Source organism: Copadichromis virginalis, linkage group LG20, assembly GCF_057382275.1.
Source record: "Copadichromis virginalis isolate Kocher_CV1m ecotype Utaka linkage group LG20, C_Virginalis_male_GT1.1, whole genome shotgun sequence".
NCBI lineage: Eukaryota > Metazoa > Chordata > Actinopteri > Cichliformes > Cichlidae > Copadichromis > Copadichromis virginalis.
Window position 1 is genome coordinate 28,623,287 of NC_140637.1, and position 25,378 is coordinate 28,648,664.

The 25,378-nt window shown below is 38.8% G+C and overlaps 1 protein-coding gene across 1 annotated transcript; it reads right to left on the reverse strand.

Annotated features, from left to right (window-relative positions):
• Positions 1–1,448: 1,448 nt before the first annotated feature.
• On the reverse strand, positions 1,449–25,378 carry LOC146685056 (uncharacterized). The gene is made up of 11 exons (XM_085443756.1): positions 25,066–25,378; positions 21,232–21,293; positions 18,453–18,677; positions 17,666–17,788; positions 12,119–12,175; positions 11,671–11,772; positions 9,244–9,258; positions 7,289–7,381; positions 5,962–6,034; positions 5,620–5,715; positions 1,449–3,478 (listed from the first exon to the last, which is right to left on the reverse strand). Exons 1-11 carry the CDS (start codon positions 25,196–25,198, stop codon positions 3,306–3,308), a joined length of 1,152 nt encoding a protein of 383 aa, XP_085299882.1. The 5' UTR covers positions 25,199–25,378; the 3' UTR covers positions 1,449–3,305.

Consider the following 25,378-nt stretch of genomic DNA (forward strand, 5'->3'; position numbering starts at 1 on the left):
ATTTACAAACATGCATATTGTTAAAAACAGTCCCTATTTTGCATTTTTATAAGCAGAATAAACAACTGATAAATGGATTCTGACACAATGTAACGGTTAACAAAAAGAGCATTTATTTAGCGGCTTTACTGTATCATGTTAAAATACTTGAGTAAGCACTTTTCTCTGGGTGTGTATCTTAAAGTAGTTTATATACTGATTATGAATGCTAAATACTGGGATTTAAAGTACAATCTTGTCTTTTTACCTTTGTAATTACTAATATTTGTTATCTCACATCATCCTCCAGTTTCCCTGTAGATATGTAGAGTTAAACAATAAGGATGACATCTCAAAGTTATATTATAGGCAGCATCAGTGCAACAGTGGCCAAGATGGACTGCATGCACACAATGTGTTCTCCTTTATTTACTGCGTAACAAAAGTTTCAACAGTATTGTTACCTCAGAGCTATGCAGAAATTCTCTCCAGTTGAGCAAACTGAAGTTCACACATCTATTATTTTCTTTCTATGGTCAAACAGAGAGCAGCTAATGAGGTTATTGGGCATCTGTGACGTGACATCTACATTTTGGCCTATTTGTGAAACAATGGTAACAAGGAAGCCAAAGACATTGGGCTCTGTGTTTTTCAACTCAAAATAACAAAGCCAAGCAGCCGCTGGTGGGAGGCTGCGCTCTCATGGAAATGAGCAACCGAACCAACAATGTAGCGCCTAATCTCTTCAGAGAGAGGAATCAGTTACACAGCAGTATGCACCCCTCAATGCTTTTCATTAGAGTCAGCGTGCTATTGAAACAGTCGCTCCACCCCCTGACTCACACACATACATGCGCACAAACACAACCCTCGTGTGTAGCCACAGGCCTTACTCATACATGCACCAGATACAAGGTAGCCCCCCGACAACAGGAGGGTTGAAATAAGTGGGGCAGAGGGAGGTATGGGGGTGCGAGGCCTCAAAGCATCGGATTAAAGTTAATGTGCCCTCCCTGGGTTATAATCTCTTCAGAGGGGGACTTTGTTTGAGGGGCTTGAGGGCAGTAAGATAAGTATCTATTACAGAAACTCCCTCTTATCCCCCCCGCAACATCCCCGCTTCAAAAATGAAGCACAAAAACACTTGCCTCTGTTCCCCTCTGTGTTGTCTGATATCCAAGAACCAAAAGCAAGTGCTGCCCTTTTCAGCTAATCAGGTATTAAGGTCTAAAGCCGTATGGCGAGTTAGCAGGGCCCATATTTACTCCATCTGTAGCCCACCAAGTCATGTAAGTTGAAGTAAGATCAAAGGCAGCTTAAAGAAAAACCGGGGTTATTGTATAGAAAGAGAAAACAAAGCAATATTACAAGCCAGGGAAGCCGCGGTGTGAACGGCCAAGTCGATTTCAATGTCGCAAATAAGTAGACGCTCAACAATGTTGATGGAAGAAAATTCAAAGACACGCACCTTCATATAAAAGGCAGTTTAATTACAAAATATCTTCATTATATAAATAATGTGCAAAAATGTAACTGAGGCTAGAATTAGATTAAAAATAAATGACACAAAATGAGAATCTTTGCCAACAACATAAAAGTAATGAATATGTCACTTTTAAAGCATTAAAAGCAGCTGGCAAAATCTTTAGAACACAATGTAACAACGCATTTAAAAAAAAGTTACCAGGCATTTTGATAAACAGCTGGTGAGCAAATCAAGTACAATCAGCAAACACCACTTTTTGTTTCCCTAACAATCCTTCATCGAGTAACAGAGTCACTTCATCTGTGCTCAGAGTTATTTTACCACCAAACTAAGAAAAACTGCCTCACGTCAGATACACAGTTATTCTAACCTGAGAGTAACCAGCAGGGGCACAGCAGAGATATAGGCTTGCAAAAATGCTAATACTGCTTTGCACTAAATCTCAAGATCTAAAAAGAAAAAAATAATAGTTTTGTATGTTTAGCCCAGTTACTACAAATTAGAAGCACAGCTGCCAAATATTATGCAAACAGGCAAATGCTTATTCATTTACTCAAGAAACTAATCTTCAGTGCTGTCTGAAAAGTCATTTGTAAGAAACCTGCTTTAGACAGCTTAGACACAACAAATATTTATCCTTGTTTTGATTGCATTATCTCATTACTGGGTGAATTTTCCAGCTGCTCATTTATAAAGTCGTGTTATAGACTCTGTATTTGAGTGTGAGCTGGTGGAGGAGGAGGAGCGCGAGAAAAAGAGGGAAGGTTTAGTATTTTATTTTTGTTGAAAGGAGGGCAATGAGCAAAGTTTTTTTTAAAGAAGCAGAGTGAAATGAAATGGTTAAATGCTAAATTTAGTGTTTTTGTGAATTATATTTGCAGTGAGGCACTGTTCTGTACATTCCCTTAAGAGTGTTAAGTTTTAAATAATACTTTTACCACATAATTAACGTTAGCTGCTGTCAAGGACTGAAGGAAATCAGTTTAACTGCAATGTTCAGCTTAAGTTATGGTGCATTTAAAGGACCGAAACATACAAAAGACATTAAATGATCCTTTTAAGGGCCAAGTCTGGTAACTTTTATTTGTATATATGGAAATGAGAAGTATTATCGCTCAACTTAAAGTCAGACTTTTTTTTTCTGTGCCAGAATGCTCAGCCGTTGCTTAAAAACCTACCAACTACAGATCAGTGTGGTGTATTATTTATCGTTAAAACTGTAGTTTATTTTAATCCCTAAATTCTTACTAAGCCAGCCGATGTACGACTAAAAATACTCTCCAATAATACAAAGTTTTGATTCGGTGGTCACTCTTAAAAATGTGCATTCTTGAGCAATTTTTTAAAAGTTAGAGATCTGAAAACCACTGAAAGGCTGAACAAGTATAGAGAGGGAGACTAAGACGTTATCATTTTTGGTCTTTTCATTGAATTTGTAAACAATAAAACAAGAAAAATAGAGAAAATCACTAGCTTGACCATCAGCTTAAGGAAAACTTGTAAGGCATGTGTCACTTTAAGTAACACTGAAGAACATTGATCAACAAAATTAAAAATTCAAAAAAATATTTAAACAAGCTGTGAGGAAAAATATGGATTATATGCATGAACAAGTATACCTGGTTTCTCTAATTTTGTTTAGGTGGCAAACATTTGATTGGATCTGTAAGCACAGGTGTGTGTGTGTGTGTGTGTGTGTGTGTGTGTGTACATATAATAAATATACACATTAATACTTGGTACATGTGTGTAAATATGAATGCCTGAAAGGGCAAAGTGAGTGACAGAGTGAGTGTGGGAACAGCGTCAGAACAGGGTTGACCCTGGAGTTTGTTTTCCCTCAGCGGGAGAATTTTCTGGGTCTAAAAGCAGGAAGTGCGAGCTGATGTGACGCTGTCCTCTCCTCCTCTATCGGAGCCAGCTCCTCTGCTGACCCCCACTTCTTCTTGGAGTGAAACAACGATGCCAACTTCCTGTTCTTGTTCCGCTCCCTGGCCTGAGTTACTTGAAACTCTGAAAGCATAAGAAACAAAATTCATTAATGAGTGAAAGAACCACAGTGTTCTATACAGTGTCCGATGTTACACTAATAGTAGCTGATACATAGTAACAATGCAGGTGAAACTTTGTAGTGAAACCAAGGTTTGATGATTTCTGAGTCAATCAAATCCTTTTTTTTTATTGCCATTAATGGGCACAAACTGTAGAGAGGTGTTTCAGGACGGGACATGGCATAAAAAAAAAACTTCAACATTTGGGAAAACAGTCCTCTCCTCTGTCTTGTCGAGTTTAGATCAGGAAATAAACACCAATGTGGTGTAGCTTAGCTTATCATAAACACAGAACACTGCTGTTCCCTCCTACACCAGATAGTTATGCAAAACTACAGTAACTGTCTACTTCACAGTTGGTGTGCAGACAGAGTGACATTCCTCTGTTCAAAAACAGAAGCGGATAAAGTAAATCTGCATATTTCTATGGATGTCTTCCAACAGCCTTTTCAAATTTGAATTTGGGTCCAAGTTTAAGTTCCGCTGTCCAGAAATTCCTTATTTAATCCTTCATCCTTCAGTGCACATTGCTTGCAGGGGGTTAGACGGTTAGGTACGTTTTTGAGTCCAAAACATCACAGATTTACTAATCAATAAAACCTGATCACTTCCTCTGTATTGAATACTGTCTTCAGTGTAGCTGCACTACAAGCCTGGATGAGGAGCAAGTGTTGTTTTTCCTTTTGGCAAAAGGAAAATGACTCAGGATGGGGTTACTGAATGTCACAGAGGAGTGACAGGGGATTCATAGTTTCTATTAGTGTCAGTGTCCATAAATATGCAGTTACATCAATTGTTATTTAAAAGAAATGAAACCGGTTGTGTTACTACAGTTAGTAGAATAAATTCGAATATAGTAAAAATATATAAATATTATTAAAGAAAAGTGATATGCAAGTATTTAGATAGGCAGGCTTACATAATTTCTATGTTTTCCAAAATGTTGAGCTATTCCTAAAAAAATTTTTACTTATTTATTATTTATTTATTTATTTCAACTTAAAGTGTGGTTAGAGCTGCTTAAATCAAACACAGTCCCAGTGACTTGTGATAAACCAAGGATTCCTTTTCAAAACCAAATGTTTAAAAAACTGCTTATGTGTGGACGAGGAGTTAAGTGTCAAATGTGTGAACTAATTTGTTTTACTTCATGCGTTCAGTGTGTATTGCTGTAAGAAAAGAACATGGACGTCAGCATATACGGCTGTATTTTCAGATTTTCCTTTGTACTGCCATGTGCCGTGTTTGTTTGTCTAATAACTATCCCTCCTAGGCTGCTGATTGGCCGACACTTCTATACTTCTAGAGTTATATCACCACCTGTTGCTTTTTGTGTTTTCTTCTGGATGTAGATATTTTTTTGAAACACTCCTATTGTGAACAGGAAAGTTTCTTTAAAAGGATATTTTAAAGAATTCATCCCCCACCTTGATTTTTAACATGCATCCTGCAGCATCCTGCAGCGGCAAACTCTTGCTATGCAGGGTGTCTCTGAAGAAATTATGATCACTGTTTGTAATGGTAAAGCTGCTGTGATGGGCTGATACAGACACACACTGCTGTGTGAAACGATCAACCCCAACCTGACTGGCATTCCCTGTTTACAGATGTGGGTATTAGAGGGCCGACGCACTGCAGTTGTTGCTCTGCACAAAGCAGAAAACATCTAAGCAGACTACATATCTCAGGCAAGTCTGATATGTAGGAATGTAATGAGGCTGAATATCTATTTATTATTATTGATTCTATTTTGTGCAGCTGATATTGTTGATTTTATATTAAAATGTTGAAGTTAGATGACACAGTTGGCAAAATAGCACCGAGTGGACGGGGGATTTAATTCTCATGCGTTACACTGTTTGTATTGTTCCGTTTTACTTGATCACCAGTGTCTGAAAAGAAAAACATAAGACTGAGAATAACGCACATATTCCCCTATATCTTTTTCACCCCATGCACATTTGTGTGGATGAGCCTGAAGTGTATTAATCCTATTTTCAAAGGAGCTAATTCCAAATAAAGAATTTAAACAAAATACAAAACCACAGCAGGGAAGGTCATCAAATAGTTTTAGCAGCAAAACTAGAAGAATCATTCACTCACGTAGCTCACAGTCTTCATCTGGACCTTCTGCTTCTTTGATGTTAAGATAATGGCAGGCAAGATGACCACTGTAGTCCCGCAAGTTTTCTTTAGCCCCTGGTAAGACAAAAAATAAATGACTGAAAGCAGAGACTAAGCAGCAGATAAGCCTAAGCAGATACTTCACTGACATCTTACACCAAAAGCTTTAAGGAATGACACATAATCTAAAGGTAAACAAATCTACCTACATGAGGTAACCAGCTGTTACTCTTTAAATTACTTGCAAGATTCTTTTTCAGTGGCGAAAACTTGCAAAGCATTTTTTGTGGCACCAGTAGGTTAAACAAAACCACTTTTTACCGTATGTCCCTACGAGCAGGTCAAGAATGTGCCGATGTCCATGTAACGCTGCGATGTGTAAAGGTGTGTATCCCTGCAGAGCAAAAATAAGTGTAAAACAAAATGAAAACATGCAAGTACATGTGTATTCTGAAGGTAATTTCTTGGTGAGGCCGCTTGGTATGCAAACACGCCAAAAACAGTCACTCAACCGACACATAAAAAGAGTTTCGAGTTTACATTTTGACTTTGTGTGGAGTTGAGGGGAATAACTTTGGCAAAGTGCTGGAAGGTTGCTGAAAGTACCTACCCCCTAGAGTTTCCCAGGCCCAAGGACAGCCAATGAAAACAGCATGGAAAAGAATATACAAATTAGCAAAGGTTATGGAAACACCAGATAATGATAAAAACATAATTGCATGTAATTCTCTGAAAATTGCATAGTTGTAGAGTTGTGCATGCTGGCACATTGACGCACTGTTTTGGGAAACAATTAAAATGACATGACATGATTTATTAGCGGAGTAGACCCGCAGCAGCCCCGCAACACGTGCTCCTGTAATACATTTGTACAGCTGGATCTTCACAGAGATCTTTTAGGAGCATTACATCACAGCAGAAGAGGCCAGCAGCGAGGCGGTTGTTCTTTCAAGACAAATCATTTACTGTACATTACCCATCCGTGCCCGGGAAAAGCCTGGTTACTCACGTGCTGCAAGAAAGAAGAACGCCATGAAGAAAACAATGACTGCGATTTTACACTAAAGCATAACTGAAATAAAATTTACAAGGGCACTGCTGTGGTTTCAGTTCACCCACGATGGAGACACTGCTTATAAAAACAGCTGTAATTTATTCTTTGTCTCTGGTGGTAAGCCTAGAGCCTGAACTTTTAAGCATTCAGGCTAAACTAGCCAAACAGCCATTCATTAAAGTGCAATTTATAGTTCTCTGGGCAATATTGTTGCTTGCATTTATACTTGTTTGCTGATAGATCTGCATTAGTCTGCCATAATACGTCTTCTACCTTTTACATTATCATCAAAGAAGTATGTATATACTAATATAGTACTTAAATGTTTTGGACCAATGAATCAAATGACAGGGTTTCATGCTTTTCTGTGCATACGAGTGCTCCAACTGTGACTTGGATAATGTTAAATATAAATAGGACTTCTACATTAGTGGATAGTATAAGACATGGATACTGGGAAGTGAATGTTAGAATATGTAGGGATTCTTTTTATTTGGATACATTTTTTAGAACTTAAATACATAATGTGAAGCATGAAATCGTTAAGAGTGCCCTTTTAAACTTATTGTCTAAAGTTAAGGGGAAAAAAAATGCACTCACTGATTTAATGTTGACATCGCCACCGGCATTAACCACGAGTGTGGCCATTTCCTCATTGCCATGTTTGGCAGCCCAGTGCAGAGCTGTCTGTTTGGAATAGGGAAACATTTGTTAGTCCTAAAAATATGATCAGATAATATTTGGCATTATTACAAGTGGTCCACAGTGAGCTGGGCTTCTTATTGGCTATCTGAGTTCAGAGGGCCAGCTGTGCACGGGGGAGGGCTGTGGAGAGATGGTAAGATGGAGGGATGGTTTCCTGCCATCTAACGAAGCCTAATTACAAAACAACACAGCCCTGTGCCCACAGTTGGGGGGCCCAGCCGCCTGTCACCAGGGGGAAGATTGATGATGTTAGTGTGACCCGCAGAGGGGAGACCCACCCAGACATCACCGCACTACTGTCAGCACACGTCAAGGAGGAAAACAAGAGCTCCCATGATAGAAGTCTGAGAGATACACGGAGAGGTCCTCAAGCAAAAATATGTTCATAGGTGTGAAAATAATACGCATGTGTACACGCAGCACATGCAAATCATATCCACCTGTCTGACTAGAACTGTGATCTCCTCTGTTTTTCCTACACTTTAAGCTGCATAATTATGGGCTATCAACAGGTGAAAGCAGCGTAGGTGCAGATGTCAGCTAAGTAACCACATCCATCCCTTCAGCAGTTTGACCCTTAACAGAGCAAATCAAACAGTAACCATTTCAGAATTACATGTTAACTGCGGACAGATGAAAACCCTGTAACCTCTTTACTTCGGTTAACTGAACAGCTTCACAGGGGATCAAATAAAATGAAAAAAACTCTTTTATCGTGATGATTTTATGAGTTTAACTGGTCGAACGATCTCACTACTACTATTCACTGCTACAACATAACATAAAAAATACTGACGTTATTTGATTAAAAACGTGTGGCTGTGAAAAATCAGCAATGATTTTTTTCTTTCTCTCAAATTAGAAGCACACTGCATTATATAAATTACCATTACAACTACCAGTACACTTCCGTTACAAAGCTAAATATCTCTGTTTTCTTTAAAATAAATACTTGACAGTCTTTGAATGCCTCAGATCTTTAAAAAACTTGCAGCTGTTTAAAAATGTGTATAATATATATACCTTTATGTGTAATATGTATAAAAATTCAATCTTTTGGACAAATTAAGTGGATATATTAGCATTTTGTCCTTTTTTCTGTCATACCCCATTAGTAATAAATCCTCATATTATGTTCATTTTCACACTAAATATTTCAAAAATTTTATATCAGTCAAATTTGTCAGCATTAATATGCGTATTGTGTAACTTGTGTCATTTCCACCAATCTGTATGGGAAACAGAATCTTCTGTACCCACGAGACTAGTAAAAAACGGTCTTATTAATGCTGTCAACACCTTTTTTTAATGTAGTAGATGTTTAGAAATGTTGGGACCAGATAAAGTTTCTCAGAGGATTGGATGGTCAACCTGTGACTTAAATATCAAGAGAAACTGACACTACCAGTGCTTAAAATTTTGTCCAGAACTCCTAATGCTCATAGCAAAACAAGTTGGTTCAATAGCTGGCAACAGAAAAATCTATCTTATCCACTGAAGGCAAAGAGGAAGCCATATGTAGCTCCATCTCTCTGCGTCGCTCGTCTGCGAGACAGATTGTGATAGATGCTGTCTGGCTGGAGTATCTCCATCTCTTTTGTCTGTCCCCTGTCACAGCTTAAGACAGATTGGCCAAGGGGCTCTTTGACAGGCGGCTCAGCGGGTTTCTCAGTGGGCAGGAGTGATGGACGAGGCTGAACAGGATGCTGCGTCTTTCCCTCCTGCACCTCTCGTTTCTGTTCCTGCACACTGAGGTAACCCCACCTGTCTGCTCACTCAGGGATGGCTCTGTCCCCACCACGTGCTCTCCAGTGAGGGAAGTGGTGGCTAAAGAGGACATCGACAGGGGACACAAAGGCCTTGTGTGCCTGACACTTCCCTGGATGTGGAGGAAGATAGAGAGGAGTGATGGGCTAATGATGTACTTACAAACTGTGTGGCAGGGGAAGTCCATCACGGCAGAAACGGAGGCCCACGTAATGAGGAGAACAGGAAGAGAGAAAGGCCATTAGACTCTGGGGTGAGAAGTGCTGCATTCAGGTGAGATGACCTGTGTTAAGCCTTCACTTTTAGGTCACTGTTTGAAGAGCATATCTATAAATCCACCTTATCCTCACAAACATTTTGTCAGAACAGGAAACACTTAAGTCCTCCCAACACTGAAGGGTAATCCCTTCAGTGCTGCTCAAACGTGTGATTTGCAGCTTGCTATGTGGTACACTCGGCTAAACCTCTGTCAAGTAAAATCAAGCCAGCAAAAGATCAAATATAATAATTCCCAGTGTTAAAGACGCCAGCAGTCGTGTGACTTTTTGATTGTCGGTATCACTGTGCATTATCTCTGGAAATGCTTCTACCACTGCAGAGCAGGGAAAGGCTGAAGGCTAAAGAGGAACATCAAAGAGGCCTGAGGGGGAATTAGCACCTTCCCAGGGACACAACCAGCATTGTTCTACAATTAATCCCAGCCTCCTCTATTACTTTCAGATTATCTTTAAGTGGGTGAACTCTTTGTGGGGCATTAAGACTCTCCTTAATCCCCCCCTCCCTCCCCATCTCCCTAAACTTCAATGGCGGCCGTGCTATCTTGTCCGGGTAGAGATGGCAAAGGCTTAAGGCTACTCTTAGAAGGTGGTCTGCCATGGCCACAGGACGGTGTGAGAACTGTGACACAGGGGAGGGACAACAAACAGGAGCTCAAAATCTCTTAAGCGCACAGGGAGACAAATAAAAGGATTTGGGTTGTCAGGGGGGCACAGGAGCTAAAAAGCTATCTTTCATAATCCTTTTGATAGTGGACCTTTGAAATGCGTGATCTGGATGTTTTAACACAGAGTTCTCAGAATACTATTAAGGGGAAAAAATTGCAGCAGGATGAGCTTGTAAACGTTACGAAAGCGAAAGACAAATCTGAGTACAAGTCATTGCAGATGCATTGAGAATTTTCCCAAAGGGCATTGGAAATGAACTTCGAATTTCTACAGGATGCAGATGGAAGTATGATGTGTGAAACTTACACCCTGGAAAAGGTGGGCACGGTCACAGCCAGGGGCCATCGTGTGTCAAAAAGAGAACGCGAGAAGCAACAGGTCAGAAATAGTCATTGAACGATAAACAACAATGAACACAAAGTAGATATAATACTGCAACATGCTACGTATAGGGTGTCAAATACTCACTGAAGTGAAATCCTGGTATCACCACCCCACCAAAAATAGAACAAGAACACAAGTATTAGTGAAAACAAATATTAATTATTATTCCAGCCATTTGAAACGGTTAGATATGTTTTCTTTTTGTTTACTCATCTTTTTTTCAGTCATCATTTATTTATGTCTTTAATACTAGAATAACCATTGAATTCTGACATGGACAGAAACACAAGCAAGGAAGCAATCAGATTTTATCCTTACTCAAGTACTTCCTGGAACTACAGAACCAGCAGCGTTTTAAAGCCCCTTTTGCTCACTGCTGTAATTTTCCAGCAGGTGTGGACTGTGAAGATTAAAAAGACGAGACCAAGAATAGCTTTTTAAAAACCCCTGATGCTGTTGTCTGTATTAATGCTGTGTGACTAATTGTTTCAGTAAACATAATAAATAAATAAATAGACTGTGTAAAGTAAGTTACAAGTTACTGTGTAAGTACCAAAGGGGAGACAAATTTCCTCTAAAGCTCTTGCACTGTGATGACCAACCGTTAGTTGGAACATGAATCAGGTCGTCAGGGTGTGGATTGTGTTGCTATGTCAGGAGACTCTTTAAGTACCACTAAAGTCTGTCTTCTTTGCATAAGCCCAACAACTACCAACTGAATTGTCCCTTCAGAGTAGAAATTCTGCCCTGCTGCACTTCACCTGTCGTAATTTAGCAGGTTAATTAACATTCGTATCTTTGTTTATACTTTTGATTGTAAGAAGTATTCTTAACTTATCAGAGACCTTTTTTTCATGGGTTTCTTCATGGAATACCTTCTTAACAAGTTGACAGTCTAGCGAGGCCTCATTAAAATTTACCTTGTGCCCACTTTGTTATATTATATCTGTCCTTCGCCAGCGTTACCCAATTCCAAAACAGTTTTCAATAATAGTTTTACCATTTTTTCCTTTTCTAAATAAGTCTGGAAAAGGAGTTATGTGTTTAAAGTGAAACTTTCTGATTGTTTGGCTGTTTGTGTTTTTTGCCCCATCAAATCCAGTGATAATAGTAAAATGTCCAATTTGTACTAAACTGGATTTATCCTTTAAGCACTGAGGCAGAGGGCAGCACTACCTTCTTGTTTGCCAGTGCGCGGTCCTGTCTGAGCAGCTGAGAGAGGTCAGGGACTCGAGCACCGGCAGCAGAATAGATCCACTCCTTCTCTAAAGGATCCAGCTAGGACACACACACACACAAACACACACATCCTGTTATGGGCTCTTTTGATAGTGCTGAGGCCACAAACCTCTAATCCATTTCCTACATGCTACTAGTCACAGCCAGCTGACACATTGTGGGAGACGCCCATGATGAAGCTGGTTTCAACGGTTTGGATTTTAACGTCTGCTGTTTGTTTAGTGAAACCACAGGGAGAGTGAATGTGTATTTACAAGGCCAAATCCATGATTGACACATGTTAATGAGACAAAAAGGAAACTTCAGCGGCTCTACTCCTGAAATGGTTCACTTATATCTCTTCATCAATAATAAAGCAATAGAAAAAAGAGCTAGAAGCACTTACAGCGACAGAAGCAGAGCCCACACTGCCTGTACCCTCCTCGTCTTGCTCCGACTCAGACTGAAACACAAAGTCAGAAGAGTGTTACTCAGAGGTGACAAAAAGCTGAGCTCTGATAAAAGTTAACTACTGTTTCAGTCATAACACTCCCACAACATGATTTGAGATCACAGGACACACACTTTTTCACACACTGGTCACACTGCTGTGATGTTTTCCAGCCGGCGAGATGTGACCAAAGGGTGTGAGACAGATAGATAGGTAATGAGACAGCGAGACAGAGGTGACGCATTCACACATAAGGGGTAATGAATAACAATCCAATTAACAATTAACCCAAAAAACAACTCGCCTGCAGTCAGGCCATATGTTTTTGTCACCATATTAGTGTAAAGAAGTCAAGAAGAGAACTTCTTAAATAATGAAAGCGGTGTATAAAAGTGTCATAGTGGTTGATTTATGTGTGAGAGAATTGCAAATTGTTCTCAGCTCACACAGAGACATCATGTTAGAACACTCGGCCCTTTCATGTCTGTGGCACAAACTGCACATGTCACTCTGCCGAACACGAAAAGTGGAGGGATGATATTTATCCAGCCTACTCCACTCTGGCACACATGCGTTTTTAGCTATTTTTGCTGGCGACCAGTAATAACAGACAGAGAAAACAAAATACCATTGTTGGGTATGTATTCAAGGGAAAGACAGAAGAGGATGAAAGAATCTTGAATTTTCATCTCACCTTTAAAATTATTCTCAAGCGGTCCTAAAAGTGACCATTTGTCCAAAATCTAAATATTTATTGAAGTGCCACAGTTAAACAGGCCACTGAGTCAACAGACACTGAGGATGTACTTAAAGACAGAAATGCTTTGAGCTAAAACTTCCCATTATTACATGGTTACAGTGGGATGTTTAGCAGGTAATTGTTAGTTCTCCATCTTAGCATATCAGTATTCTTCAAAGAATTCCTGAAGTTATTGTTACATAAATATCTTCACATAGTTGAGTAAAGATATTTCACTTAAAACAAATGTGCCTCCACAAATGTTAACCTCATCATGGGAGTAAGAGGAAAAAGCCAACTGATTAGCAAAATTAGCTGGAGTGTGAAAGCAAAGCTGCTAATTTACCAGCCAGTCTGCATTCTTACCCTCACCTATTGCCACAAGCTGAGGGTAGTGACCCAAATAATATGCAAGCAGAAAAAATGAGCTTCCTTCAAAGAGTGTCCGGGCTTTCGCTTAAAAACAGGGTGAGGAACCAATCATGGCAAAGCTACTACACCAGCCAGATGAATGGATGGATGGATGAACAGGCTTGCAAGGCTTTTAAAGCTCATCAACTTTTATAATCTCACTGTAAACCCAAACGTTGAAAGTACTTAAATAAACTAAGTAATGTAAACATATTTTTACATTAGTTCGAGTACCTCAAAAAAGCTTAATTCATCTAACACTTTCTTTTATTTGAGTTAATTCAACTTATTATTTTGAATCAACTTCAACTATTTTGGATATTAGATACCTGCTACTTAAAAAAATATAATTTAATTTTACTAAATTATTTAAATTATATGGCAGACATCTTACTCCTGGGGTTAATTTGATCCCAAACATACATGTTTAGTCAGTATATCAGCTGGGTTGATTGAGATTGATTTAGAATGTCCTTTTATCGGTTGCTCACAGGTTGTTGCACTAACATTATACACAAAGTTTAACAATATTTATCTTTTTTTTGCTTTTATTTCTTTCTTTAAATATTTCATAGAAATTTTATAATATGTAAAAAAAACAAAAACAATTTGACTTAAAAATAATGAATTTATTGAGGCATTTATCTGCAAGCTTTAAAAACAGTCAACAGACCTTTTTACTTAGATTTTTATTTTCTAAAATAGACTTCACTAGTGAGGTCATTTCCTGTCAAGTATAGGGGTCCATCCACTTGTCTGCAGTTGTTTGATTGGAAGACTCATTGAAAAGCAAGGAACACTGGCTGTAAGTGGCTCTGTATTAGTCACTGTTGACCTTTAACAGCATTGTTTGTATCACAGTACGTACTTGAATTTTCTTTAGATTTCTCTCTTTTCTAAAGCATTTTAGTGAAATGTCAGCAAATCTATTCTTTGTAGTGGCAGCTAGCTAACAGCTAATAAGCTAACCTAGCCACTTCACTAATTTAGCTGACTGAGTTTGCTACGGCAGCTGAGACAAACTGCTATTGTATACAGACATTACGACAAAGTCTTTCAAATTTAAGGGGATGAAGCTCATAAAGATTTCAGAACTGATAAAAAAGGGCAGGAGTATTTGTTAGGTAAGTGATGTGAGCTGTTTAAAAAAAAAAAAAAAAAAAAAAAGACAAATTAACCTTTAGCGATATGACCATGTGGAAATGGCTGAGCTTTTTGAGAGGAAGATGTTGCTGAACCTCAGCCTTTTGAAAGTGAGAATTATTGTTTTTTGTCTTTTTCAACAATGTCTAATATTTCTACAAACTAAATATGCTAGCCACACCACTAAATGTGTTCTCACTGTAGCATACATGCTGGCAGGCAAAATTTGGGGCATCTCTTGGATACTCCAAGATACCGCCATACAGGTATCTCTTACACTAGTATGGAGGAACTTGAACAAATAGCACTGTATGGAGAAGAGCCACAACTATCACTTCTTCATAGTTCAATTAATTTTAAACTGACTAAGTAGTTCTCCTGTATTGCACTCCCCCCCCCCCCCCCAATGCATGTGTACTCAGAGGTCCAACCTTCAAAGGAGTTCAAACAGAGTTTTGGTAAACCTAAAAAGTGACTCTGTTGTGCTTCCTTTTAAGTTTTGTCAACTTATTCACATGGGAGACATAAATGAAAACTTTAAGTTCTAGTTCCCAAAAGGTTGATTCTGTTTATCTGGACGTAGCGTTTTTGGTGTGAGAAACATTTCGTCACTCATCAAAATGACTTCTTCAGTCTCAGCTGACTGCAGGTTTCCCCAATCTTATAAACAGCACATTACACAAAAACTAAAACTTGACTGAAACTAGCACCTAGCACCATTGAAAGAAACAATGGGCTGTGAGTCAGTTCCTTCATCATTAATATGCAAATTCTCATGACCATTGATCAACAACTACTGATCAAGGCCCATTGATCAAAGCAAATTGATCACTGATTAAGTTCTACTTACTAAATATTTCTGAATTTAATTATTATGACTTTTTTAAAACTTTTGTCAGAATATGCATATCAAATGTAGTCAAAATATTGTTGTTCTCATAATGTTCTGATAAGCTTCAACTTTTAAGTTCATAAACTTAAAAAGACTTACAACTATACAAGTTCTAATTTGTTCAGGTTTACAGTGCTGAACATAAGAATCGAGAATGATTTCAAGACTACATTCATGTCTAAATCTAAAAATGTATATTTCTTTTTAGAAATTATATTTTATTAATTTCTATCCAAACGTTTGTGCCAATTGTTCTGATAGATGTAAGCTGTTTCACATTCAATTTTGACTATTTCTGGAGAATCAACATTTTCCACAGCTGTTCTTTCTCACATGAACCACACAGCAGGGAATGTCTTCACACACATTTGCACTACTAAAAAAATACTCCTTTAAGTTTAGATGAGGGAGGTGCATTGACACATTATTACCAGCAACTTGGCATCTCACAGATTTTGTACCGGAGATCTGATGGGTTAAAGAGAAGCTAATATCAAATGTGACTGCTTCAACATTTGCATACCTCAGTCAGGTGGCATCTAGAAAAGCTCAGGGCTGCAGTGCAATTTGTGAATATGAGTTTACAGGTATGTCAGTCTGGATCATTGTCGTACAATGACCATACCATTCATAGTGTGACTAACATTTTCGCCACTCTCTGAAGAATAAACTAATGGAAAGTACCATTTCTAAATAACTTTATCAATTTATTTTTATTTAACTCTCCAACGCACATGCCAGCACTGATAAATCACCTTTTTCAGTTGTGCTCTAGTTGTAATCCGTTGTGACCAACATGAGTTTAGCAGATCTGCCCTATGGAGAACCACATGACACACTAAAACCTCTTGATGTGGAGCCACTCCTGCCTTAGCGCTTCTCGAGAAGCGGGCCAAATTTCGACAGGTCTGAGAAGATTATAAGGTAGCACAGACATTTGGGCAATGTCTGTGGGAAGAAAATCAGATTGGACATCAACTTTACACCCAGCAACTTTGTGGCGCAACACCATGTTGTTAATTCTTTTAGTGGATAAGACAACAAAGTGATGATGGTTTCCTCCCAAATACTTCTGGGAACTGTGATAATCTAAATATCTTTTTCTTTTCTAATCCAAGAACCAAATATCACAGTTGGCAGATGGTCTCTGTAACATGAAACAACTGTCAACACTTTAAAAGGTGTACTTATATCAAAGGTTGTAGTGGCTACCACCATAAATAAACACCATAAGGCTCATTCTGTTTGTCTAGACGGAGCGTCCAGCATCAACTTTCTAGGATTTCCTTACCTGGATTACCTGGATGATTGAGCATGCATCAAGACACCTTAAATAAACACACCTAATCTGCTTCAAGTCCTACATTAACACACTCGCACATCAACACATTTCATCTACGTGTCGTGCAGGTCATCGAGGAAAGTCCCTGGGATGAATCCCCATGTCTAATGATCTTCAACATGTTGCTGCTTACCATGATAAGAGGGCTTAGTTTAAATGCAGATTCTCCCCCGACTGGTCCTCCTCCCTCTCACATTTAACATGTGGTTACAAATCTAGTTAATTTATTTGGCACCACCTGGTGGGTGAAAGGAGTCAGTGTTTCCCATTTCCCCTGAAGTCTTTCCCTTCCTCTGACAAAGTACAGTGAAAGACGCTAAATGTTGAGAATGAACCTGCAGTGAATGTCCTTCTGAAAGGCCTGCAGCTTTTATCAAAAGGACGTTACATTTATTTTAAGATCTTCAGATACAAAGGGTTTCCAATTAACCAGATACCTAAAACTGTCTAAAACAACTAATGCACAGACATAAGCCTCTCCAGCAGTATTAGTGCCAGTCTAAACTCTTTTTCACAGAATTAAAGACTCTGGTTTCTACCTGGATTAAAATTCTTGTTATAAAATTCAAATGATCACAAAATAATCTTTTCATTTTCTATTTTGAATTCTTCACTGCCAGCAATTCTCTTACAGGCTGGATTCCTGCATGTGTTGTTTACATAGCACAGGTTCAATATTAACCATAAACGGGCAACTTTTTGATATTACAACTGAAGCGATCATACAAGGTGTTTTTTTAAAAGAAATGCAGACTTGTAAACATGTCCAGCTTTTTAAAATGAGTTTCTGGCATTTTATTTTTACTTTCTTTTTACACTGCATCTCAGTTTTCCTGGAAACGTGACCATCCAGCACACACTTCTCTGCTAGTGAGTGGGTTTGCATTTTGCAGGTGTGTGAAAGGCACCGATGGTACTATTCTGTGCCAGGAAATACCAGAATAAACACTGCCTCTAAGTTAAACAAACTGTCACCTTTGACCCAGAATCTCTGTCCAGCTCATCCTCTGCGTTGCTTTGCTCTGGGGCTTCATGGATCTGGATGGCAGGAGGTGGCCGTGGAGAGTGGTGCACAGGGTCTGCACCTTTTCGCTGGTCCTACAGAAGCACAGATATAGTGTCTGATAAACTTTGTGTGATCCTAATTTGTGAGCTGAGTGTTTACAGGCCAAACATTCAGCTGTGTCGAGTGTTGGTTAACAGCCAGAATTAGCATTTTGCTTGCTTTTTAGCGTCCTTCACCATCTGGTGTGGGCAGATAATGTTTACTTCAGTACCTGCTCAGACTAATCATGTGTGAAAATACTAAAAGCAGCATAGCATAAATGTAATTTTATTGCATGAACAATATGGTTGGATGATGACTATGAGGTTACGGAGTATAATGTTTGTTGACAGTTGGTTGTATGTATTAAACAACGATGCCCTTTATGCAAAGACAGAAGGCCTTGGACATTGCTTATTCTTAGATTTGCCAAAACAAAACAGCTTTTTATTCTCTCACACAGCGGCTCTGTCAGTAAATGCTGACACTTGCTAAGATTAGAGGGGCGAAAAAACCCGAAGCATTCGAACAGCAACGCCCTTGTTTAGAAAAGTGTGTCACTAACATAAAGAGTAGCCACAGAGTACTGAGGCGAGAAATAAATTTGGCGATTTACACTTTAGCACCCAGTGTTGTAGCTTAACCACACCCTGTCTGTCCCACAGTTTTTCTGGCTTTCACAATGAGTAAAGAATAGTGAGCTGATTTCAAATTCACCTCTGCTGTGGCGTCAGCCTCTCCACATGACATTGGCACATCTTGTTCCTCCTTCTCATGATGAGTAGATGTCGGGGCGTCTGTCACTTCCCACTGCACTGAGGTTGTTGTTGTTCTCGCTGGACTCAGATGTCTCTGTCGGTCTCCATCTGGCCTAAGATGCTTGGCCTCTCGCTCTTGCACCAAGTTCCTGTATTTCTTCTTGAGGATAAGATATTTCTCACCCTGTAAAAGACATTGAAACGGTACAACATCCATGTTAAATAAAGCAGGAAACAGTACTACCACACAGTCAGGTGAATTTTAGAAGCACTTGCTGTAGCTTCTAACTAAGAACCATTAGATACATTAAAGTAATTTGTGCGTTAATCACACTCATCAGTACGTCTTTAATCATTTTGCTGGACCTCACATCTTTAATGCCCTTTGAACCCAATTATTAAACCTCAAAAGCTGAGTTAGCTTCTTTGAATTACAGCTGAGGTGATCATTCAGCTGCTTGATTAACTGATCTAATCTAATTCCTCAGTGTGAGGATTTGCTGCTGTTCTCTGTCAGTATTGAAAATCATTGGATTTTGGACAGTTAGGCAGCTAGAAGATAAACACTTAAAGATACTAACCCCAGACACCGTTTACTGCTGAAGCAGATTAATTTACAACAATCCTTAGCTACAGCCTTACTATTTAAATAAATCTTGTTGGAATATTAAAGAATTTTTTGTAGCATCAACTAAAAAAACTTTGTCCAGGTTACATGAATGTAAGCACTGTAAAGTCTGCAGATTGGATCATATATTATGTAGGTTAGTAAAGTATATGATGCCAAGATTCTGATGGGAAAATCAATAGTACTCTCACATCTATCTACAGCTGGCATCATTAGACGAAAAGTCCATAATAATTTCTTAGCAGGCCATTGTAGTGGTAAAATCACCAGCACAAATTACCATCATGAAATGCATGGCACTTAATTTCAGAAAGAGCAACAAGTCCATCAACAAATGATGTTGACACAAAATATGCTTGTTCAGTGGCAACTAAAAGTTACTCATATATCGATAGCAATTAGCAATAGCAACAGAAAGCTTAGCAGTGCTAACATAAGGCAGCATTAGCCTTTATCGTGTGTTGGACCCATTGTTTTTAACAGCTGTGCTGTGAGGTAAAGAAGGCCTGAGGAAACCAGCCAGGCTGATGAAACAGGATTTTAAAATGTCACGATGACAATGCTTCTGAATTAATTAAAAAATATTTGCTGGGTACTTAATTAACATAAAAGGAGCACAAACAGGAAATCATAAACCTAGCTTTGCATTTCAACCTACTATTATTATTAATACTTTATCAAGGTACTGCAATTTGTGCTTTACAGTTCATTCATTCCTTCATTACTTTAAATTCTAAAGATATTATCAAAATATGCACATAATGTTTCTGTCCATCCAAAATATGAAAAAAAAAAATATATATATGCACATTATTTACAATCACGGTGGCCTAGGTGGTCACCTTTTGACCTCTCAAAGCAAAACTCATTTAACAATTAGTGATTTTATACTACAGTGAGAAATGAGGACTGAATGATATAGATTTATAGACATGTTATAAAAAATTTTAAATAAATAAACAAACATTTGATTACTGGCTATCTTTAGGACCACTACACATTGTTGTGCACAGTTGTTGGCTTATTCTTTGTTTAAAAAAATATATCAGAAGACGTGTGAGAAATATGGATCAAGAAAAGAAGGGGGCCCACAGAGGCTGTTATGTATAGGACCAGGAGTTATGAGACACATGCCTGTCTCTTAGCATGCTGTGATTCAAGTGATCTGAGAGGATGTAACACGCCAGCACTTCTTCCAATTTTCAGGATTTATAAAGTTTAACTGTTGTGAAGATTTTGGTCAAACCGTTTTTTGGATTGTTGTTTTTTGTTTTTTCAGAACAGATCCGGTCAGTACTGTACTATAAATATTTGTGTAGTTTAGAACAGACTGGGGGAGCTGCAGGAGGAGGGCTCATCTAGATTAGATCTAGTGCAGCTTTAAGTACAAAGTTAAACCCAGGACTAAATTAGTTTCTTTACAAAAAATTACAACCGTGCTCCATCAAAAGGCATGAAACTCCACAGTAAGCCATTAAATAACCTTTTACATCTAGTCTGTTTAAATCTGATAAACATAAATGTAAAAACGACACATTGCTGGTTTACAGGGATTAGCATTTTGTATCTGCATTTGCCAAAAGAAACTGTTAGAGCACCAAAATTTGTTTTTAAACGTCTTCTTTTGCACATTTACACAGGTTTGATATTTTGTCATTTACTGAACTTTAAAGCTGCTGATAGGTGTTTCTTTTTAAAGAGTGATCAGCGAGCTAAGTCTCCAGACCTCCCTCTGTATCCTCACATTTATCACACAGATAAGCGTGCTGTTCATTTCAAACTGTTTCTTCAAGAAAGAAACATCAAATCTATAACTCAGATGAGTTTACTCTGTTTATTCTTGCAGGAATTTTTAGTCTACATATGAGAACGCTTCATGGAAATAGTGTCTAGAAACACAAACTGCAGCTGTGTCCCCTGGGGGAAACCAGTGGGTACAAACGGTTCTACAAAACACAAAGATTGAACAGATTGGACAACCCCTTGTTCAGTCACGATGGTTCCGCTGAGCCTTTCACAGCATGGCCTCTGTGTAAGACGTATGACTGGAAAATCAATGAGAGAATAACTTTTCCCAGAAAAGGTAAAAATATTTGAGTAGTTTACTTACATTCTCAGACTTCACCACAGCGATTCGGTCAATGATTAGCTTGAATTCCTCTCGGTATTTGGCTGCAAAAGAAAAAATATTTGAGTTCAAAAACAGGAAACTAAATATAGTTTCTAATGTTTTTTTTTTTTAAAACATGAGTGCTTCCAATACTCAAAAAGTCAAATAAGGATGGAAAAAAGGACACAAAACACTGTTATAGTGATGTGGATGCTGGACGTAAGACAATAAGAAGAATGCGTTTTGCGTACATAGACCTTAAGATACCCAAAGATGCACAATAGATAATATTTATTAAACAGCACAATAACGGAGCTGAATATATTTCTAGTGTTTATACTAGATGTGTTGTTTGTGAGTCTGCCGGTAAAGCTGTTGGGTTCTGTTACTTTATCTGAAGTAACAAGACAAATGAGGTTTGGATGAGAACACTACTGGCAGAGCAGATGTTTTACAATCTTCAGTTTAAAGAAAGAGAAAATACGTTCCCCTCCAGCCAAATATGTAAACAGAATTTAACTTATCCCTTAGGCTAAAAACTCGAGTCACTTGAAAACCTACAGTGAATCTTTCCTGTGAGAACCAAACAAAGTGACGAGCTGATCAGATAAAGCTTCCTGCCCTTTGTTTACACCAGTGAGCAGATATCAGGCTTGTGCAGAAAGTGTGATTAAAAGCTAACACTAATCATCAGGCAGCCAGGACGGCTTCGCAAACATAAACCTTTCCAGACGTAGGTATTCCATTCACGCCAAGGTGTTTATGTGAGTATGCGGCTCGGGACAATTGGAGCGTTTCCTTTTCCTCATGTGGACGGAAAGAACATTTGTAGGGAGACAGTTGCAAAGTTCGCATTCGCAACAACAGGAAATCCAAAGGAAGTGGCCACTTACATCTGCCTAAACAAAAGAATTCCTTGCATGGCACAGTGGGTAATATCGTGTATGTGCTAGTTACTTGTTAGCCAGAGGTCTGCAAAAAAACAAGCAACCCACGCACAAACTCACTTTCATGTACCCCCCTCCCCTCAAACACTGCTACACTTTTACCAGCTGCCCCAGATTTGTTGTCTGATTTAAAAAAAAACGCACAAAAACGCCCCCATTAGAGGTCTACATCCAGTCATGCATGTGGACTTAATTATGATTAAAACACTATCGCCACAATTACACGAGGAAAAGCTGCAACCGCATGCCACGACAGACTTTAAATGTGTGGGAAGCACTTTTCTAATTGGACAGCGATGTCAGATGGCAGAGCATCAAAGCAGCTCTCTAAACCTCTGTCAACAACTGCAGTGCTGATGCAGCATCTGGACAGTGCATGCTGGCAACTGCAATACAAGGTCACTCTGGATAATCATTTGAGAAGGTTAAAATATGTTTGCATTTCCAGGCAGTCACAAAAGTAAAATCACTGCTGAACAGGGACTAGATACAGCATTACAAGCTCATTGTTTGCCTTCGTGAGACGTGCTCTTACTCGCAGCTGTTAGTTTAGCAGGCACACCTACACAAAAGAGATGTGCTGCACAGCTTTTGAAAAGATAAAATAAAAACAAATAATCCTCCTGTTAGAGAAAAGAGAAAATGTATTCATAAACCTTAACGTGCTATTAAGTTGATACACCGTGCTGCAGCTTCATGTGGTCTGATATAACCACTAACTTCAAGTGGTTTCAAGTGACACCTTTAACTGTGTTTATGTCACCAAACCAGTTTGATGTGCACGTTTAGTTCGGGTGCTGCCACTCTATGACACAGACGCCTGTTATTGTTTAGTTCATAACTCCCTGAGCTGTTAAATCTTTGCTTTATCTGTTTGCACAATACACAAAAACAGTATGAGATGTTGCTTCTGCTTTAAATACCTGCTGGTATGTATTTCAGTTAGTCACACCTACATAGAGTTCTGTTTCTTTTGTCTGTGACTTTTGTGTGCAGTCTAAAAATAATTAAGCCAATCATATTTGCCAAGAGATCTTCCAGAGGCCGCTTTAGCAAGCCATTCTCCAGAGACCCATATGTTAAAATGCCACAATTTACTGCTGAAATAAACATGTTTACAGTCTTGAACAAAAGTGGTATTGTTATTTATAGCTAATTTTCCTCTTCATGACCAAATCAAATCACTTTTATTGTCACATCACATGTGCAGGTACATTGGTACAGCACATGTGACTGAAATTCTTGTGTGCGAGCTTCACAAGCAACAGAGTTGTGCAGGACCCAAGGACTCCACTGTACAGGGAGTGAAATCTTCTATAATGCAGCCATATGATTCTAACAATAAGAAACCTGAAGAAAAGAATGAAAATCCATCTTTCCATTTTCTTTTCCTTCTGCTAGAGTTGACTGTTAATTATCTGTCTCTGCCCAGTGCTACCACACAGTCTATGGCAGCATGTTAATCAAGCCATTGTAAGGAACTGCTGGCCAATAAGTTCAAAGCTATGGGTATTTTGGGCGTGTCAACGAACACGAAGCTTAAAACCTGTAAGGTTTTGAAAGTGACTGCTTATGAATGTGCTTCTATGTAAAATTGTTTTTACGTAGGTAATTATCAATTGATAATTACCTATGTAGCTATGCTGAGTGTAGTCAACCCTTTCAAAACTGCTCCAACTACGTCTTCATTCTCTATGGGTCATTGATGTCATTGGTTGAAGGTAACCCATGGCTGATAAAAATAGTTAGTTCATCCAGTCAATAAATATACCAATTAAATTATGGACCGATTATAGTCAAAACCCACAGTCTACAAAACATGGATATGGATACAGGGTCTACAAAGGGAAGCCAATGCAGAAACAGATTTTTAATGGTCAGTAGGAGGTGGCTCATCTGGCAGCAAGTGCACTTAAGGACATGGAAAAAATAAGTATAATAAAGGGTTTGAGGCTTCATAACACGATTGCACTACACAGTGGATGACTTCATGCTGGTTATGTCCATCTTTATATATAGGCTATCACCAGACCAAATAAGGCAGTCAAAGCAAACCTTCTGTCTGCCAAAGGCATACGGTATATTTTAATGCTTAAAGGTGTAACTTTTTCAAATAATTTGTAGCTAAAATGTTACCCTTTCTCTCTATAGTTCCGATATCTTCTATGAAAGTGAGGTTATTTGTCAGAATGTTAGAATGTTGTTTTAGCTAAGCATATCTATGAGTACATAGAGTTACACAACTTTACTCCCAAACACTTTTTTTTCTGCAGAAACCCAATAACAGAAGAATCGTGGTGTCAGCAGTGACTCAGGACATGATTGCATAAGCATCTGTAGTAGGTGGGTGGGTGGAGAAGAACAGGAGAAAAAGTCTCTATGGCAAATACACTGATCCTGGGCTCAAATGGTGCATAAAAGCCAAGTAATAATTAGTTATAACCACTGGTCGTTTTCATTTCTGAGGAGGAGCCACGGGGCCTTCTTGTGACACTGCATAGTGACATGTTTTGTTGATGGGGTGGCTCGGGTCCTCTGTTTGAGTTAGAAACGTGCCCGAGGGAGGAAATGACACAATTCCTGCTGAAACTCATTGGAGGGGCTTTTTAATGTAAACCAGATGTCTCCTTTCCAACTGAAAACAATGAAAACGACCCCAAAGCCGTTTGTTAAAGCAGACAAAGGGGATGTTGCGTGTTTAAAACACAAACAAACCAAAAGATAAATGTTAGTCTTACTATGAGGACTGTCATACTAACACGAGGTCAGTTGGTATTTTGCCATCCCGCTCTAATGATGCAGCACGATCTCATTTCATCTGCCCGGTTTTTTTTCCGCCTAATATTTCCACGGAGTTAAATCCACGATACAACCTCTGGTTACTTACCACGTAACTGCAAGTCACTGTGCCCAATAAAAGGCTTAAATGTCCTCAGTATATCTGCATTTTTGACTCTGCCTGAGTCGCCCCCGGCCGAGTAGAAATAATCCAGCAGCGACTCTTCGCTCACATCACTCATCTCAGCTCAGTGTTTGGAGCGTCTCTTACCGGCCAGGATGGGTTTTTTCTTAAGCGAGTAATCTAGTCTTTTAGGGGGTTTTCACTCTGCCACACCGCTCTCCTCCTGGCTAATTTGTTGTACTACATATCTAAAGTTCACTCCACCCAGGCGAGCTGACCGCTGCTGCGCCTCCTCCCC

Bases quoted from the DNA above. Each gene is read 5' to 3' on its own strand.
- LOC146685056 (XM_085443756.1), bottom strand. From the start codon at position 25,198: ATGAGTGATGTGAGCGAAGAGTCGCTGCTGGATTATTTCTACTCGGCC. The intron at 11,773-12,118 runs GTAAGTGCTTCT...TGTGTGTCCTAG, and splicing joins TGGGCTCTGCTTCTGTCGCT to CTGGATCCTTTAGAGAAGGA. The intron at 5,716-5,961 runs GTAAAAAGTGGT...TTGTCTTACCAG, and splicing joins CCTGCTCGTAGGGACATACG to GGGCTAAAGAAAACTTGCGG.